An 18083-nucleotide genomic window follows, 5' to 3' on the forward strand; every position below is an offset into this window, starting at 1 on the left:
GGGGACCCCAGGGGAGCGAGGCAGCGGGAGCACATCACAGGCATCCAGGAGCTCGGGGTGAAGCGCCTGCTCGGAACCCGCCTGTCACTTGCTGCTGCGGCCGCCGGCTCGCTGGCGACTTCTCCGTCCCCACGCGGTCCCCTTCTAGGTCCCGGCCTCATTCCCTTCACCGTTCCTACACGTCCTGCCACATGCGGCCTCAGCCCCAATGTACCCAGCCTGCCTCCTCCCTGGAGGGGCCCGGTGACCCTGACCTGACACCTAGCGTCCACGTCACTGACTGTGCCTGTGCCTCCTCGACCTGCAGCCCTGCAGAGCAAGCCCAGAGGGACCAGGCCCCAGCAGAGTGGAGGGACCACATGCCAGTTCCTGCTGGGCCCGTGGGGCCAGCCAGAGGGACAACGGGGTTAGACTGTGGTGATGGGCCACCCCGAGGCTGTACCCTCCCTTGGAGCACAGGGACAGTGGCCACCGGTGAATAATAGGTGCCAGCTCCCCCGTCTCCAGGAGCCTCCAAACCTCCCGTGCCCTCCCTCAGGCTGTCTGTCCTTGCTCAGGTCCCCTCCAGAAAGCCATGCGATGGTGCCTTGTCTGCTCAGGAGGATCAGTATTTAAAACGCACTGAGAGGTTCACGGGCCCCAGTTAGCTCTGAGACAGAAGATGAGCTAACAGCCCCCCTCAGTCCTCGCCTCGCCCCAAGCCCTGGACGACTTAAGACCCTCGTGTGTGTGTTCCAGGCTAACCTGGTGGCGGCTTTCGAGCAGAGCTTGGTGAGCATGACGTCCCGCCTGCGGCACCTGGCGGAGACCGCAGAGGAGAAGGTGAGGCGGCCCTCCCCCTCCCTTTCTGTCACCCCGAGTTCCGAACCCGCCGCGTAAGACAACTGTCCCGTCTCCCCAGCCCTCTGTCACACGCGTGGTAGGATGCCACTGCCTCGCCCACTGCTTGGCACATAGTAGGGCTCCCAGACCCCACCAGTGACTGTTTTCATTTCTCTCTTAGGACACTGAGTTGCTGGATTTGCGAGAAACCATAGATTTTCTGAAGAAAAAGAACTCAGAGGCCCAGGCAGTCATCCAGGGGGCCCTCAGCGCCTCGGAAGCCACGCCCAAAGGTGGGTCCAGGAAGGGAGGGCGGACAGGCAGAGCACGGAGGCTTAGGCCAGAGACAGGATTCCGTGCGACACTGTAACGGTACATGTCACTGCACGTGTGTCCAAACCCCCAGAATGCACACCTCCAAGAGTGAGGCTGATCTGATGGCTGCTGCGACTCGGCGACAGTGCAGGTCCATCAGTTGGAACAAATGCGCCCTCTGGTGGGGATGTCGATGTCGAGTGAATTTTTGCTCCTCGGTTTTGCGGTGGTCCTAGAACTGTGTGTGCACGCACCTGTGCAGTCTGGTTCGGTCTCCGTCCCTGTTCTCTGAGGCGGGACGCCACCCACTCTTCAGTGAGGCCCACACCGCAGGCTAGTGCGTGGGGCTCAAAGGACAAGTTAGCCTCGGCGTCTCACAGCCACGCGTTCGGGCTTGGCTAGAGCAAGTCAGGACCAGCGTCGAACGCCACAGAGACCCCAGCCGCGCCCTCGTCCTCATCCTCATCCGGGGTCTGGTTTCTTTTCCAACGCGCTGCCAGTGACTCCCACCTGCCCGCAGCCCTCTCCCAGCCCACGGCCCAGCGCCGCTGCCTCCTCTGAGTGCAGACTGCGCTTCCTCCTTCGCCGAGACGGCGAACATCTGCAGAGGGCAGGTCCTGCCCGTCCCCACTGCAGCCGTCCGCCTTCCGCCCGTCCCTACGTACTCGCCCCGTTCGTCGGAAGGAGCTGGCCCTTCCGGCCAAGAGCGACCCCTTATCTAATGCTTAGGGATGGTCCTTCCAGCAGTTACGCCCCCCGCGCACACACACTCACACACAGCGTCACACAGTCACACACACACGTACGCAGTCACACACCTACATGCTTTCACGCACACAGACTCACACAGTCGCACACGAACATCATCTGGATCTTGACTTCTCTCTGCTCGTAGGGGATGCTGCTAAAGGCTCTTTCATCTTAAAGGAGCAGAAGGAGGTATCTGCCTGTGTCCTCCCCAATTATAATTCTTTCCTTTCCTTCAAGACTTACTGTCCCACCTTTCACACCTAACCCCACTATCATTCCACTCCTGTCCCCGTCACCCTACCAAACTGCTTTCCCCAAAGTCACCAGCGACCCCCATATTCCCCAAACCTAACTTCCCATATTTAGTACTTACTTTACTTGACTCCTGTGAAATGAGATAACACTTAACCGGGAGTTTGCTGTTCTGAATCAGAGTGCATGTTAACATTCACCACAGTGCCGGAAAGTACACCTCCTACACACACACGCACACACGCACACACGTGCACGCACACACGCACACAGGCAGAGGGAAGGGAGCAGCACCCGAGACTCCCAAGGTCCAGCCCTGTTAAGGTCCCCGCTCTGCACTGAGCTTTTCCCCAGCTTCTGAGTCGCTGTCTCTATCTCGGTCTCTTCTGCCAGCTGAGACCCCTGTTCTCCAGAGGACACTGTCCACACACTGAAGAGACCGTCCACAGAAAGGGACATGCTTGCCAGTCCTGTGTCCGATGAGGGTCTCGCGTCCGGAATATATTAAACACCCAACAGTAAAAAGACCAGTAACCCAATTTTACAAATAGGCCCAGGATTTCAATAGACATCTCTCCCCGAAGGTACACACGTGGCCAAAAAGCACGTGAAAAGATGCTCTGTATCTCCTTAGCCATCCAGGAAATTCAAATGAAAACGCAGGGTGATCCCACTTCACGTCCAGTAGGATGGCTGCGGCAGAAAGGAGGGCAGTGGCCGGCGCCGACCAGGGTGTGGAGCAGCCGGGGCCCTCACACGTGGCCGGTGGGGACATAAGATGATGCAGCCTTTTTGAAAGCCAGTTGGCAGTTCCTCAGACAGCCAGACGCGGCGTTCCCGTGGGACCCGGGAACCCGTGCTGGGCGGGCGAGAGCCTGGTCGAGCCGAGTGCACTAGTTTGTGCTCAGTTGTTTCTCTTTCTAGACCGGGAGCTTCTTGAAATCATTTCTTACTTATTTTTTACCTTTGGCTTTTTTTATGCCGAGACGTGATCGCCACTCAATAAATGTTTGTTGGAGAATGACCCAAACGATGACGACGTGGACCCAGGCTGTGGTCGGGCCCCCTCCCCACCCCTCACGCCTCTAACCCCCGTCTGTGCTCCCCCCCTGCCGCTTGTCCTCGGCCCCCAGAACTGCGGATCAAGAGACAGAACTCCTCAGATAGCATCTCGAGCCTCAACAGCATCACCAGCCATTCCAGCATCGGCAGCGGCAAGGACGCGGAGGCCAAGAAGAAGAAGAAGAAGAGCTGGGTGGGTAACGGCCGGTGGGGTCTGCGTGGCCGGACCCCCCAGAACTAGCAGAGATCCCGCCCCAGAGCACTCGGCCCCAGAGCGCTGTCCGCCAAGGCCGCCTCCGCCCTGCCCGTCCCTGCTGGTCCCGGGCCGCCCCTCCAGCCCACACCGCACCTGCTTCCCTCGGCCCCGCGCACGGGCCAGGGCACACGGGCTCCCCAGGAGGGAGCACCCGCCCCAGCCCACTCCCCTCGCACTACGGGAAGAGGGTTTCACGACAGCGCCGCCCGCTGCGGAGGCACTAGTGGAGGTCTCCAGCTCGCTTCCAAAGAACCTTTGTGTCGCCTTTGGCCCAGAGGCAGTTGGGGTTTTATTCTTCCCAGATGACCTCCACTTTGGATGACCCTTCTGGAATTCTTCAGGCAGGTCTAAGACACTTAGTTCCCCCGCTGCCGGTGGGAAGGCGAGGACCCCCAGGCCGAGACTCCTCGCCCTCTGTCCCCTGTCCAGCAGGCCCGGCCCACGCCCTTTGCAGAGCGCAGACAGGTCCCCGCCATGTGAACCGAGTGATTAAGTGTTGCTTCTTTTTTTTTCCCTTCAAAATGCTGACTTCAAATCCCTATTTTTTTCCAGGTCTATGAGGTAAGAGACCCCGCTTCTGTCCCCCGCTTTCTCTGTCCCTCTGCTGTCCCTTTCCCATTTCCAGAGCAGCCCTTGCCCCTAAACAATGATTAGCCACTCATGAAACTAACCGTAAGGATCGCCCAGGGTCCCTGACTCACTGCCCTGCATGGCCCATCCACGCCGCACCCACGGGGACAGGAGTGTTCTGGTTGGGGCCAAGAGGGAAAAGCAAACAAAGTCCCGGTGCATTTGTCCCTCCCATCCCCCACGTTAGAGACCAGCCTCTCACAGAGCGGTCGCACTCCAGGAAGTGGCTTTCTGGAAGACCGTTGCTGACGGTCATGGTCTTGACTGCGCTTCCCAGAGGCCCGCTCACTTTGGGTCTCGCCTGCAGACTTAGCTCTAGACTACGACGAGCCAGAGACCGATGAGGAACACGGCCCAGTCGGGGGCACCCTCAGGTCTCCCGGAACCCCGAGGCCCTCTGGCCATTGTGGAGTTTCCAAAGGCATTTTGCAGGGAGAGTATCGCCCAGGACAAACCGAGTGCGCCCAGAATTTCTGTTACAAACCAGATGTCTGGGTCCACTCACCCCATGCCAGCATTGAGCCAGGTGCTGTGAAGGCTGTGGGGGATGGAGTCTATAGTCTACGCCATCGAAGGGGACAGAATAGCTGAGGGGACAGTCACAGTTATCAGATCGCTGACAACCATCCAGTGGTGCCAGGATGCTTAACGCAGTCAGTGAGTGCTCGAGGAGCTGGTAGTCTAAGAGCAGAGGGTGGGAAGCATCACCCAGGAAGTAAAAGCTACCCCGAGGCGGGATGGTGACAGGAGCGTGCTGGGACCTTCCTGCGTGTCCACCGCTGATAAGCGGGAGTGGTGGAGACGACCCTGCCAGCCGGAGCGCTGCCTGGGGGGCGGAGGACAGAGTGGGGTCGAGGTGCCCGGGAGGTGTTTAAGCCCGACGCCTCAGGTTAGCTCCCCCCACGCGCCCCAGTAGGCCACCGGGGTGCCCTCTGCAAAGCAGCGCCGTCACTGCTTTCTCCTTGCATGTCCGTGCGGGGAGGCCCGGCGTGGCCCTCACTCGCGTTGGGCTTGGTCCATCCTGTCCTGGACTCATTCGACACCACACAACTCCTACTGTGTCCCCGCAGCTCTGCTTTGGGAACACCGGCCTATGCGGACCTTCTCCGTGAGGGCCTTGTGGCCTGAGAGGGCATCCACTCCAGGCCGACCGGTCACTGGGTCTCTGTGTGCAGAGCGCACACACACGCACATGTACACAGACACGTGCACATGTGCACACGTGCACACACGAGGCTGGACATGGAGAACTAGGGGCCTGAGTCCTGGCCCCAAGCCCTCTTTTCGTCGTGCAGTCCCAAGCTGGTCCCCTGGCCTTTGTGGCCTCAGTACCCATCTCTGCGGGGCACTCCACGTCCACTACTTCTGAGCCTTGAGTGCTCGCGTGTGATGTCTCCTGCCCCACTGAGGCCAGATTTGTTATCTTTGTCCAACCCGGTAGAGACCCCACCCCTCAGCTCCGCCTGTCACAGAACAGCATCACTGTGCTCCAGGAGAGACACTTAGAGTCCCGTCAGATCGGCCCTTCCGTTCCCTTCTCACTGTCCCAAAGGTCTGGTCTGCCTACAGCCTTCGACCCCTCCCTCCCTCTGTCTGCCGCTGCCACTCGTCTGTCGCTGTGCGGTGTGCATGCTCTATGGACGCATGCGAGTGGGTGTGGGACGGGGCCCTGGTCTGCATCTCCAGCTCACGCCCCTGACACCCAAGCTCATCACCCCGAGACCAAGCAGGCTATGGTCAGGTCACAGCACCCCAGGTACTCTGAGGGGGTGCTGGGGAAAGTCCCTCGTTGTCCCTTGCTCAGGACCTTTGAACAGCAGTGGTGGAAAGCCCAGTGCCTGGCTGTTTTAACCGTTCTGTGAGGTGCTGAGCACAAGAGACATGAAAAGAAACTCGGTGCCACTCCCTGCTGCTCCCCCCAGAATCGCGTCAGGTCCCGGGTAATGGGAGTGGGCTGCGCCCCCACGCACCTGCTCAGAGCTGGTTCCTGAAGGAGGCCCCCAGCGAGCCCGGCTCTGGACTGGCAGCCCGGGCTGCTGCGACCTCTGCCCTTTGCCCCCTGGGGCTTCTCTCCGTCCCTCCTGGGCACAGTTCCCCCAAGGGGGAGAGAAGGCCCAAGAGTTGCCGTGGCCTACAGCAGAAGCAGGCCAGGGTGCCCCACGCTGTCGCAGCCCTAACTTCTAGGCCACTCTCCTGTTCACCTTCCCCGTGTCACGTGCAGCCCTGAAAAGGGAAGCAGAGTCCCCACCCCCGATGGCCGACCACGCGCTGTCCCCCCATGCCTGACGCCCCCTGGTCTGCTCTATTCTAGCTCCGAAGCTCTTTCAACAAGGCCTTCAGCATCAAGAAGGGGCCCAAGTCCGCGTCCTCCTACTCCGACATTGAGGAGATTGCCACCCCCGACTCCTCAGCCCCCTCGTCCCCCAAACTGCAGCACGGTGCCACGGAGACGGCTTCGCCTGCCATCAAGTCCTCCAGCTTGGCCTCTGTGGGCGTCGATGCCACCGAGTAAGCGCTCCCCCGCTGCCCACCCCCCACCCGGCGCCCAGGTGAACTGCTGGCTGGAGCTGGCCGTCAGCACCTCCGACCCTGGACACACAGCGCCCCGCACACAGACCTGTCCGTGGCCTCTGGGACCACCGGAAGGGCCTTCGCTGTCCCTCCTGGTGCCTGGGGGCAGGGGGACCCGAGGCTGCAGCCAGTCTCTGTCCCCCAAGGGACGAGCTCCGCACGTTGCTGGCTTGACTGCTGCTTTCTCCCAGGATCCCTGCTCACGTGGCTCCCCACCCCCGGCTGTTCGCGGCTGGCGAGGAGGAGGAGCCGGAGAGGAAGGAGGTGTCGGAGCTGCGCTCCGAGCTCTGGGAGAAGGAGATGAAGCTGACGGACATCCGCCTGGAGGCCCTCAACTCCGCCCACCAGCTGGACCAGCTGCGGGAGACCATGCACAACATGCAGGTTGGTGTCCGGCGGGGCGGGCTGCGGCTGCGGCCCCGGCCCCGTCGGCCGCCCCACGACCCCGACCCCGTCTGTTCCACACAGCTGGAGGTCGATCTGCTGAAAGCGGAGAACGACCGGCTGAAGGTCGCCCCCGGCCCCTCATCCGGCCCCGCCCCAGGGCAGGTCCCGGGGCCTGCTGCCCTGCCGTCCCCTCGCCGCTCGCTGGGCCTCGCTCTCGCCCACTGCTCCAGCCCGAGCCTCACGGACACAGGTACCTGTCTGGGGGAGGGGCCTGTCAGGACAGGAGAGCAGGGTCCGGCCCACGGCCACACGTTCCCCGTGCTCTGGTGGCGTCTTCCTTGGCCAGGGAGGTGACAGCGCCTAAGCCAAGCAGATGCCGGTGTCACGGGACAAAGTGTCATTATGGTCCTGGACCTTAGCGATCTTTCCGTTTGGGGCTGCGTCTCTTCTCCGTGGCAAGAACCGCTTAGACGGGACAGTGGGGGTGGGGGGCTTAGGAGCACCTGCGGGTGCCCCTAAGGCTCAGTCGCCCTCGCTGCCTGCAGACCTGTCGCCCATGGACGGCATCAGCACCTGCGGCCCCAAGGAGGAGGCCACGCTCCGGGTGGTGGTGAGGATGTCGCCCCAGCGCGTCATCAGAGGGGTGAGGACTCCGGGAGGGCTGCCGACACTGTCACCCTCACTCGGGACACCCCGCCCTGAGTACCCCCAGAGCCAGAGTCCTCAGCTCCTGAAGTTTGTAGGGTCTCCCTCTCCTTGGCGTCATCGGCCCAGAGGCTCACATGCTTCTCCCTCGGCCTCACAGGACTTGAAGCAGCAGGAGTTCTTCCTGGGATGCAGCAAGGTCAGTGGACAAGTTGACTGGAAGATGCTGGATGAAGCTGTGTTCCAGGTGTTCAAGGTAAGGAACACGTGTTCCCACAAAGGCTGCTCTTCCTCCTGGGGATACAGGGCCATCCAGACCCTGGGGTCTGGGACACCTCTGATCCCCATGGAGAAATGCCAAGTGCCTTGTCCATCTGCTTCTGTTCCCTCCCATGTGCTTTTGCTGTGACTTCTGCATCTGTGTGTTCACCTTCTCGGTGGTCCTCAGCATCTTCCTCTCCCATCCTCCCCCGTCAGGACTACATTTCTAAGATGGACCCAGCCTCGACCCTGGGATTGAGCACCGAGTCCATCCACGGCTACAGCATCAGCCACGTGAAGCGCGTGTTGGACTCAGAGCCCCCGGAGCTGCCTCCCTGCCGCCGTGGAGTCAACAACATATCGGTCTCCCTCAAAGGTCGGTCTTTGTCGCTCACGGTACAGTGGTTTGGGATGAAGGGAAGGGGAGGATCGTCAGCGGGCTCCCACGTATGCATTCCACAGCAATTATGGAAGCTACACCAACCGGGATGGAAAATACTGTTTTAAATGTTACATTGTTGCTAACGTGCACTGTGTGGTTAGGCCTAGGATTGCAACGTGTACAGGCTTTTTCCCTTGTCTTTATTTCCTAAACAATACACTGTAACAACTACCTACAGAGCGTTTACAGTGTAGCAGGTGTAAGTAACTAGAGGCGATTTCAAGGATAGGGGATGGTGTGCAGGGGTTACGTGCAGGTGCTCCGCCATTTAGGTAAGGGGCGTGAGCACCCTCAGAATTCTGTATCCGGGGTCCAGGATCCAATCCCCTGCGGACACCAGAGGATGATGTAGTGTGAGATATGAAGACCCAGTACTGACTTTCGTTCCCAGGGACATTGCTGTTCACAGGGAAAGTTCTGCCCAGTCCACCCATGCACCTGTAGCTCACAGCCTGTCCCTAAAAATAAGAGCCACACGGCCAACACTGGGGTCAGGGGTTCCTGTGGAACCTGGGGCGAGAGGCTGAGTTCCTGGCTGAAGTGGGAAGGGCCTCGGGACCCCCTGCCACCTTTGGGGCCCTGTCGAGACCTGTGCTCTCTGGGGCTGGGGTTCAGGTCTCAAGCAGAAGTGCATCGACAGCCTGGTGTTCGAGACGCTGATCCCCAAGCCCATGATGCAGCACTACATCAGCCTCCTGCTCAAGCACCGGCGTCTCGTCCTCTCGGGCCCCAGCGGCACGGGCAAGACCTACCTGACCAACCGGCTGGCCGAGTACCTGGTCGAGCGCTCTGGCCGCGAGGTCACCGAGGGCATCGTCAGCACCTTCAACATGCACCAGCAGTCTTGCAAGGTGGCTGCGTCCCGAGACCCTGCCAGCGCTTTCTCAGGCCTTGGCCTCCCCAGACCTTGCCAGGCCCTTCCCGCCCCTCCTTCCCCCGCCACCGCCTCCCAGCCCTCCTCCTCCCGCCTCTCCAGTGGCCTCCCGCACCCCCTTCCCGGTCTTTGCTCCAGACCTTGGCCCTTCCTTCTCAGCTCCCAGGCCGTCGTGCCCCTTCCCCTCCAGCTGACCGTCATCCGAGCCACGTGCTCCTCGTCCCGCCTCACTCTGCCACCCCTGCCACCGTCCCTGCTCATTTGTCTCCTCTCTGCCTTTCTCGTCAGCTTTACTCCCTGACTTTGGGCTTTCCGAGAAGCACTCGGAACTGTGTCACATGTGCGGTCCCCTGCCGGGTCTCGCTGTCCCTGAGCACCCCTTACACTTCGGGATTGGTTTAAATCCTGGCTCTTCCGTTGGGAGCCCCTGCTGAGAGGGATGCTTTAGAGCCCGGGGACCCTGCCTCTCAGTGTGGGCCATCTGCCTCCACGGTCGGTGTTGGCGCGCACCCATCAGGCATGCGTCCATTGGACCTGGCACAGCCCCCTTGAGCGCCGGGTGCCCCCCACCAAGGCCCAGGCCCCTGAGCACCTTTTGTTTCAGGACCTGCAGCTGTACCTCTCCAACCTGGCCCACCAAATAGACCGCGGCACGGGGACTGGGGACGTCCCCCTGGTGGTCCTGCTGGACGACCTGAGCGAAGCAGGCTCCATCAGCGAGCTGGTCAATGGGGCCCTCACCTGCAAGTACCACAAATGGTAAGCTGGACGCAGGACCGTCCCCTGGGAAGAAGGGGGCCCAGCCCAGCCCAGCCCACCGGGAGCGTGGCAGGAAGCAAGTGTTAAAGCGAGGCTATGTGCATCGTCCCCTCTGTTCCCACAGCCCCTACATCATAGGCACCACCAATCAGCCTGTGAAGATGACACCCAATCACGGCTTGCACTTGAGCTTCAGGTGAGAACTGTGGCCCTGGGTACACCTCCCCACCTGTTCGAGAGTCTGTAAGCCAAGTCTGGCCAGAGGGTAGTAGGTTGCAGAAGGCCAGCCAGAGCCTTCTGGGCTGGGGGCAGAGAGTTGTTGGCCACGTCGGTTACGTGGTAGAGAAGGACCCTGGGGAAGAGGAGGGGACAGCAGAACTCAGAGACGCAGCTGTAACTTGGCCTCTCAGCCGGGTCAGCGAGGGCAGCTGGTTGTCTGAAGAGGGTCACTGGTTTGCCAATCAGCTCAGCCCGCCCCGGGCTACTGCCCCAAGCTCAGCTGACCCCACCGTGACTTGAGAGGCAACCCAGCGGGCTTCGTGGGAGGCCGGCAGGAGGAGGGCGAAGCCTGGCGGCGTCCCCATTGCCCGTCCGACCCCACTTCCTGTCCCTGGGCAGGATGCTGACCTTCTCCAACAACGTGGAGCCAGCCAACGGCTTCCTGGCTCGCTACCTGCGGAGGAAGCTGGTGGAGTCGGACAGCGATGCCAACGCGAACCGGGAAGACCTGCTGCGGGTGCTGGAGTGGGTGCCCAAGCTGTGGTACCACCTGCACACCTTCCTGGAGAAGCACAGCACCTCGGACTTCCTCATCGGTACCGCGCTCAGCCCCCGCCCGCCGTGCCCCCCGCGGGGTCCCCTCCTTTCTGGGGTCCTCTGCATGCAGAAGGGTCGCAGACTTAGAGCCACGTTGCGCCTTAGCCAGCTCCCAATGCCGTTAGCGCCACGATGTGGCCCCGTCACGTCAGCCTTCGGGAAGCTACTCCCTCCCTCGCTTGTCCCCGCTGTCAGTGGGAGAGCACTGGAAAGTGCCGGGGTCAGAGCGTCCCACACCCCCTCCCCCTCTGCACCCGGAACACGCATTTGCGTGACTGCCACCAAGCCATCGGGCCCGCGGTCTGGAGCGGTCTCGGGTCCCTGCACACCAGGCTCCCTTGACCCTTGGCCGGCAGAGCCCTGTGCCCGGTGCCAGGGAGTCCAAAGGGCAGGTCCCAGGCCGCTGATGGTGTGACGCTCTCGCAGGGCCCTGCTTCTTCCTGTCCTGCCCGGTCGGCATTGAGGACTCACGGACCTGGTTCATCGACCTGTGGAACAGCTCCATCATCCCCTACCTGCAGGAAGGGGCCCGGGACGGGGTCAAGGTGAGCCCTGCCCTCCGACTGCCTAGCCCCTGGTCCCTAGCCGGGCTGTTCGCCGGGCAAAGCAGAATCCCGCCCTTGGTGCCGACACGGCCCCCGGGATGGGCTCAGGCCTTCTGCATGGGCGCGTTAGGCCCGGGGAGGCGAGGCTGCTTTTCAGCCTCCAGTCACCACTTGCGAACAGCTACAGGACCACTGCCTCTGTGGCCACGTCCCCAGCCAAACTCAGACCCCCACTCTAGGGACCAGAGAGTGAAGTGAAGCCTGATTATGGCCTTAGCCACCGCCAAGAGAATGCTGCCTTGGCCCAGTTACCCAGCCTCTTAACACCCCTCGTGTGTGACAAGGACACGAGGACTTCCTCCCAGAGCACCGGGCCATTTTCGAGACACGTGGAATGTGTGACAAGACTTCTGAAAATTAGAATAAGAACTTTGTGCAAAAGGAAGATGACATTTTTTTTAAAAACCTTCTCAGTCTTGTCACCAGTAAATTAGCGCGTAATGGTCCCCGGAGTCCATGCTGGCACTCATGACCGTGTGCCCGCTGGACCCCCGGTCACGTGTTATCCGTAAAAGTAACGTGTCGCCGTGATAGCGATCTCCTGATGAGATGCCGGGACTCGTCATTTCATTTACGCAGATACCATCTGTTTTCCACAAAGTCAAAACAATTTTTAAGGTATAATTACTAAGGAGGGAGAATTTCCTACTCGAAAAGTAAGATAGTGGGGTCACAAGATCTGTACTTGTTAGGTTTTAACACACAATGCTTTCACCAGTCTTCGCCAGCTTATGTCCCGCTGGGAAGGTCCTGGACACTCCACTGCGATTAGAGCCTCAGGTTCGCCTCTGAGGGAGCTCAGAGCCGGAGCCTGCACTACCGAGCCTCTGCTCCTGGGTCTTCTCCCGCCACCCCGTTCTCCTCCTCTCCAGGCCCACGGACAGAAAGCTGCTTGGGAGGACCCAGTGGAGTGGGTCCGGGACACTCTTCCCTGGCCGTCAGCCCAGCAGGACCAGTCAAAGCTGTGCCACCTGCCCCCGCCCACCGTGGGCCCTCACAGCATGGCCTCGCCTCCCGAGGACAGGACAGTCAAAGACTGCACCCCAAGTTCTCTGGACTCAGACCCTCTGGTGAGTGGGAACCAATCTAATTAGAGAGCGAGCATGTTGCAGAACTTAGCGCTGCGTGTGTCCCCTCACGGGGAGGCTGGAGTATCGGGGAGGTTGGGACCAGGACGAGCCCGGGAGGGGCCCCGATGGTCAGGGTCCTGGCTTGTACACGCCGTGTGTCTGCGACCTGGTTAAGCCAAGTAAGAACGTGTGCCCGCAAGATGCTGGCGCAAGCCCCCGGGTCCTGGGGGAGACCAGACAGGTAGGGTGGCAGGGCTCGGTGGCATTCCCCCACTGCCGCCTGCCCTCTGCTGGTGTCCTGACGACGGCTTCAGTTCCCCAGATTTCGTACCCTGTAGAAAGCAGGCTGAGACGGGCGACAAAGGGAAATACCAGCAATTTTTGTAACCAGAGACAATGGACACCTGTATTAAACTTCCTCAAACTCATCCAGACAGAAGAGTGTGCGAAGGTTAGGAAAAGGCCTTTGAGTAGAGGAAATGCGATTGGCCAATAAAAACATCAAAAGGTCCCTAACCTCTCCAGTAATTGAGGAAGTACACATTGCGACAGGAGATACTGTTTCACACCAGCCCAAATAGTGTGTGGAAGCCCGGACTGTCACACACGCTGGCGGGAGTGTCGCGGGCACATCCATGTCACAGGACGAGTCAGTAGATGATGTTAGACGCTAATGTGTCCAAACCCTGTGACCTTAAAGTTTGACGTGTCAGGTAGGAAATTCTTCCACTTTAGTCATGATACATTTTTATTTAAGTTTTGACTTTGTTGAAAACAGAAGTTATCTGTGTTAAAAATGCTCGTAAGGTGGAAGCCTGTTAAAAATCATGTAAATCAGGTGGAAGGCGGACGGAATAGAGAATCAACTAGCGTAGCTGAAATGGGGGTCACAGCACCAGAAAATAAGAGGGAAAGAGGTGACCACACTGAGGGGTTTGGACTTGACATGAGCAGGGGAGTCTGTGAGCTGGCGGGGGACAGGACCACAGCGACACCGAGGCTGGCCGCGCGCTGATGCCTCCGGGAAGGGGAAGTTGTCAGCCATGTTCCCAGGGCGCCCTGTCCCCCGTGTTAGCTGGCCTGCCCAGCCTTCTGTCCTCCACTGCAGTGTGAGCACCTTGCAGGCACAGGTGTCCCATTCTGCGAGATATCCCCACGTGACAGCGTGGCACCTGTGTAGCCGAGCCGCTCCGCATACCTGCTCCATAGTGCACGTTGACAGGGCTGCCGGGTCCCAGGGGCCGTGCCGTTAACCACCTCTACCCTCTGGACTCTGAGCTGCTTACAGACCCGCAGCCAGATCTTACGTGCTTCCCACAGTCCCAATGATCCATCTGCTTGCTCTTTTTCAGATGGCCATGCTGCTGAAACTTCAGGAAGCTGCCAATTACATCGAGTCTCCAGATCGAGAAACCATCCTGGACCCCAACCTCCAGGCCACGCTCTGAGGGTCCAGGAGTCACCATCACCCTGGACGGCAGGGTGCTGGCGCGGGCTCCGTCAGCTCCCCCTCTCCCTGCCCTCTCCAGAGACCGAGACCGAGACCGAGACCGAGGGAGGCGGGTGAAGGAAGAGGGCCGGCTCCTGGTGCTGCACCCTCGAGAACTCCCTCGTCAGGAGCGGGGGGTGGCGTCCGCGAACTCGTGGCCCCTGGACACGTTGCTGGCCTCCTCTCCTGACTTCAGGGAAAAGTTGATGCTGGGTCTCCTTCCTTGACTTCTGGCCTCGATTCCAGACTCCTGGGCTTGTGGGGGAGGGGGCAGGGGACATCACAAGAACCTGCCTCACAAGTCCCTCGCCGAGCCTCGCAAGCAGCACTGAGACGGCCGCCCGGCCGAGGCGGGGGGGAGCTGCTGGGTCCTCGCAGGCTCACTCCCTCCCGCCACTGTGGCCGCTCTCCCCCAGAGCTGGCTGGAGCCCAGGAAAACAAGCATGTGGTTTAAAGAATATTTGAACCAACCTGTAAAAGGTAAAAAAAATGGAAATGATGAAGCTGGAGAGGGGAACCAGGTGCCAAGGGAGACAGAGCACCACCCGCCCCGGATGACATTGAGGACGTCGACAAGACAGCTGCCCATCTAAGAAGTCGCCAGACCATAAGCTGACGTCGCAGCCTGCCGAGAAAGACTGCCCGCTCTGTCATGCCCTCTAATCTAACACGCACGGAGTCAATAAACCCTACTTTGTTATTTTTTATTTTTGTTTTTTGTTTCGTTGCTTCCCCCCCCATTTGTGTATTTATTTTCCTTTTCTTTCTGTTTTTTACCCTCCACCTCCTCACACGTTCATGAGATGCTTGGGTTGCTTTTCCAGGGGCCAGTTTGGCTTTTCCAAGTAGGTTTTCTTTGGAGGATCTGACACCGTCAAGTTGGCACCAAGGCACCTGCCCTGCCACCGCCTTTGGCATCCTTGGGGCTCGCACGAGACACGGAGTGTCGGTTCAGAAGTGGTGGGGGCCAGGGCCTTGCCTTCCCTTTCGAGAAAGCACACGTCCTGCCTGGGGCTCGGCCCTCTGGCCTGAGTGCGTCACCCCGCTTGACAGATCTACGTTGAGCCTCACCAGGGACTAGAGAACGCTACAGACTTCCTGTCTCACAGCCTGTTTGGACCGGATCCTAAATTCTTAGCTGGCCTTTACTATTCGTCTGTGACAGGTAGATGTTCACACCTGTGTGAGATGGTCCCAATCAGAATATAAGGCTCGAGGAGTTTGACTTGGAGAAGAGACCTGCCTTCCAAAGGGACCCACCTCAGAAGTCACCCTGGAGGGGCGTCTGACCGTCCACACCGCTTCGTCCCACAGCTGTCACCATCACACTGAGCAGGAAGCGCTAACCCCAGTGACACCCCTCGCTGTCCAGACCTTCATGGTCATCTAAGAAGTGCAGCCAAAAAAGCAGCCAGCTAGCAAACGCCTCGGACTGGATGTCCCGTACACTGGGGACAAAGATTTGGGATTGGCGAAGGTGGACCTGGAGGACTGGGGCCCTGCTCATCTCACGTGGGGAGTCGTCGTCTCGCCACCCCTGGAAGCCCCGGGCCCAGGTGCGGGTTTGCGGGGCCGGCGCACTCTTCAGACCACCCCACCCCGGAGCAGCACAGACCCTCGTCACCCACACTAACCGACCGCTCGGCCCCGCCCGCCCAGCCAGCCAGCGGCTGCCTCCGAATCCCTGCGTCACGGTACTCTCATTTTGGTCCCGATGATGGCCCAGGTCATCGCCCGAGGAGCCTGCTGCATTCACCGGTGGCTCCCAGGCACGACAGGCTCCCCCGCGCCCAAGACCTCGCTCGTGCTATCGCTGCTCAGGCCTTGAGCTGCGAGGTCCCCAACCGAGGCAGCTGCAGCATACAGCTCTGTGTTGGGAAGAGGCCGTCTGTCCTAGCATGGTGCTGACATCGCTGCCTTAAGGTCCCTGCCGTGCGGGGTGAGGAGGCCCCGGAGCTGGCTACTCTAACTTGGGAGGGGGCGAAGGCCGGCCAGGCCTCCTCTGGACGCAGGCCTCTCCTTAGCCCTGTCCTTGGCCCCAGTCCCGTGCCAGGGCCCAGTCTCCCCTCGCCATCTTCGCTGGGTCGTTGAGCCCCTAACTCTGTATTTTCTGGTGCTGCCCGGCCAGTGCCTTCTGTCGTGGATGTTACTGGCTACTTGACAAAAGGAAAGGGGGCAACCCCTTCCCCCACTCCAGCTGCCTCAGACCCTCAGAGACAAGGAGCCCTTGTGTCCCTGCACACCACGGGGGACTTTTTTGGGACTTTATTGGAAGCCTCTCATGTTCCGACTTCTCACCTCTATTCCTGGGACCCAGCCCCTCTGCTGCCGGCTGACTGCTGCATCTCGCCCAGGTCTCCAGATGCTTCTCTCCAGAAAGTGTGTTCCCATCTAGTGAGACGGAGTTGCAGCCTCAGCTGTCCCTCTGGAGCCAGGGACCCTGTTTACAGCTGCGCGCCTGGCCCCTCACCAGGGGCCATCATCTCACCGAGGAATCGTGGGCGCGTGGCAAGTGCAGAAGGCTGAGCCTCCCCATGGTGCTATCACCCCTCGGGACGCCCATCCAGGCTTCTCCGAAGCAGGAAACCTGAGCTCGCGGTCACTGCCCCAGACTTAATGGCAAGAGCAAACCCACAGCATCCCCTCCCGATGCACCTGCTTCTCGGGGGGGAGGGCCACTGGGACCTCTCAGCAAAAAGCGGGTCCCACAGCTAAACCCTCGACCCCAGGTGCCGTCAGAGGAGCCCAGCCCATCTGAGATGGGTTCCTGCCCTCCCCTCCCCTGCGCGCCGACCCCACACCCCCAAAGCTGGCACAGGTGCCCAGCTCAGTCCCCACCACCGACCCCGGGGGAGCCGTGCCCAGGACAAGTCCTCGGCACAGTGCCTCTCGTTTCCGGGTGAAGACCAACACGTTGTGTCCAGTGAGTCTGTCCTGAGGCCTGCCTAGGCACTAACAATAAAGTACTCGGTAATTGGAGGCCAACATGGGCCCTGATGTCTGTGTGTCTCTCTCTCGTAAGAGCACGTTGCTGCTGCTCCCTCCTCTCTTCTGAGGCTCTGGAGGATATTTTTTCGATCTATGCTTGTGGCAGCTCTAGTGCTTCTCTCCGTCCCTGTGAGTCCTCATCCCAACGCCTTTTTCAGGTGGTCGGACCAGTGGGAAGCGAGGCCCGCAGGGAAGGACTTGCTGAACGGTCCTGTTGGTTGGCACGCTCTGGTCTCGACTGACTGACCTCCAGCTCACCGACCCACACTCCGTACGGACCACAGACAAACAGCGATTTGTTTGTGTCCTTTCTCACCTCCTGGTTTTCCTGGTTTGCAGGGCTCCACGTGGACCTTTACCACCACCTCTTCCCTCCCAGCTCCCTCAGATGAGGGTCGCGGTACTGAGGGCCAGCCCCCTCTGCGGTCTCAGGGGGACCATCTCCTGTAGTATCCCAAGAGAGTCGGGCGGGCGCAGGGGCGGCCTGCTCTTCCTCAGACCCCTCCTCACCTGGGACAGCACCCAGGGACAGAAGCTGGCACGGAGGGGAGTCTGCCTGACCGCAGGGGGCCGTCTGCACAAACCAGGACGGAGGAAGCTGCATGGGACTCTAACATGGTTCCCCCTTGTGTTTGAGAGCGGAAGTTCTGTCCCAATCACACGTTCACCGCAGGGTTCAAGTGCGAAATCCACCCCGATCACCACCTGCTAGCTCGGCCATGTTTTCCATCCTTGCTCTGGGGCCTCGGCGAAGCCGAAGCCAGTAAGCCCTCCACAAGCCGGCCCCACTGATGGCATGCAACATGCTCCTGCAGAGGTCTACTGGCGGGGACGTATGTCCCCCCATGCGGCGCGCGCTTGTGACAACTGACGACGACCAGCAGGTGCGGGTTCATGGCCCGCTGAAGAGGCTGCAAGTAATAACGTGGCTTTGGGGCCCCTGTGTTTCCCAAAGGCAAAGCCCAAGGAGACTGCCCTTCATTACCGCATCGATTTCATGTATGTTCATGAGTGCTCAGTCCAGCTGGTCACCAGCGTGGCTCGCCCACTGCTCGGGTCCATGTGTGCGTGTCCTCTCAGCCCATCCCC

At 60.3% G+C, this 18083-nt stretch overlaps 2 protein-coding genes across 2 annotated transcripts in view; both read left to right on the plus strand.

Annotated features, from left to right (window-relative positions):
• The window catches only part of NAV1 (neuron navigator 1), a gene marked incomplete at its 5' end in the record, with an annotated part of 32353 nt that extends 15362 nt beyond the window's left edge, over positions 1-16991 (plus strand). The window contains 14 exons of the mRNA XM_023534773.1: positions 3273-3394; positions 6399-6595; positions 6850-7042; positions 7127-7295; positions 7591-7688; positions 7851-7946; positions 8168-8327; positions 9009-9244; positions 9872-10026; positions 10151-10222; positions 10645-10841; positions 11269-11387; positions 12320-12517; positions 13870-16991. Of these exons, the coding sequence (XP_023390541.1) occupies positions 3273-3394; positions 6399-6595; positions 6850-7042; positions 7127-7295; positions 7591-7688; positions 7851-7946; positions 8168-8327; positions 9009-9244; positions 9872-10026; positions 10151-10222; positions 10645-10841; positions 11269-11387; positions 12320-12517; positions 13870-13965 (2108 nt within the window). The remainder of the gene's footprint in view (positions 1-3272; positions 3395-6398; positions 6596-6849; positions 7043-7126; positions 7296-7590; positions 7689-7850; positions 7947-8167; positions 8328-9008; positions 9245-9871; positions 10027-10150; positions 10223-10644; positions 10842-11268; positions 11388-12319; positions 12518-13869) is intronic.
• Positions 16992-17797: 806 nt separating this feature from the next.
• The window catches only part of IPO9 (importin 9), a 38895-nt gene continuing 38609 nt past the window's right edge, over positions 17798-18083 (plus strand). Inside the window, exon 1 of the mRNA XM_023534774.1 lies at positions 17798-17911. Coding sequence (XP_023390542.1) covers positions 17798-17911 — 114 coding nt within the window. The remainder of the gene's footprint in view (positions 17912-18083) is intronic.

Source organism: Pteropus vampyrus, unplaced genomic scaffold (assembly GCF_000151845.1).
Source record: "Pteropus vampyrus isolate Shadow unplaced genomic scaffold, Pvam_2.0 Scaffold131, whole genome shotgun sequence".
Taxonomy (NCBI): Eukaryota; Metazoa; Chordata; class Mammalia; order Chiroptera; family Pteropodidae; genus Pteropus; species Pteropus vampyrus.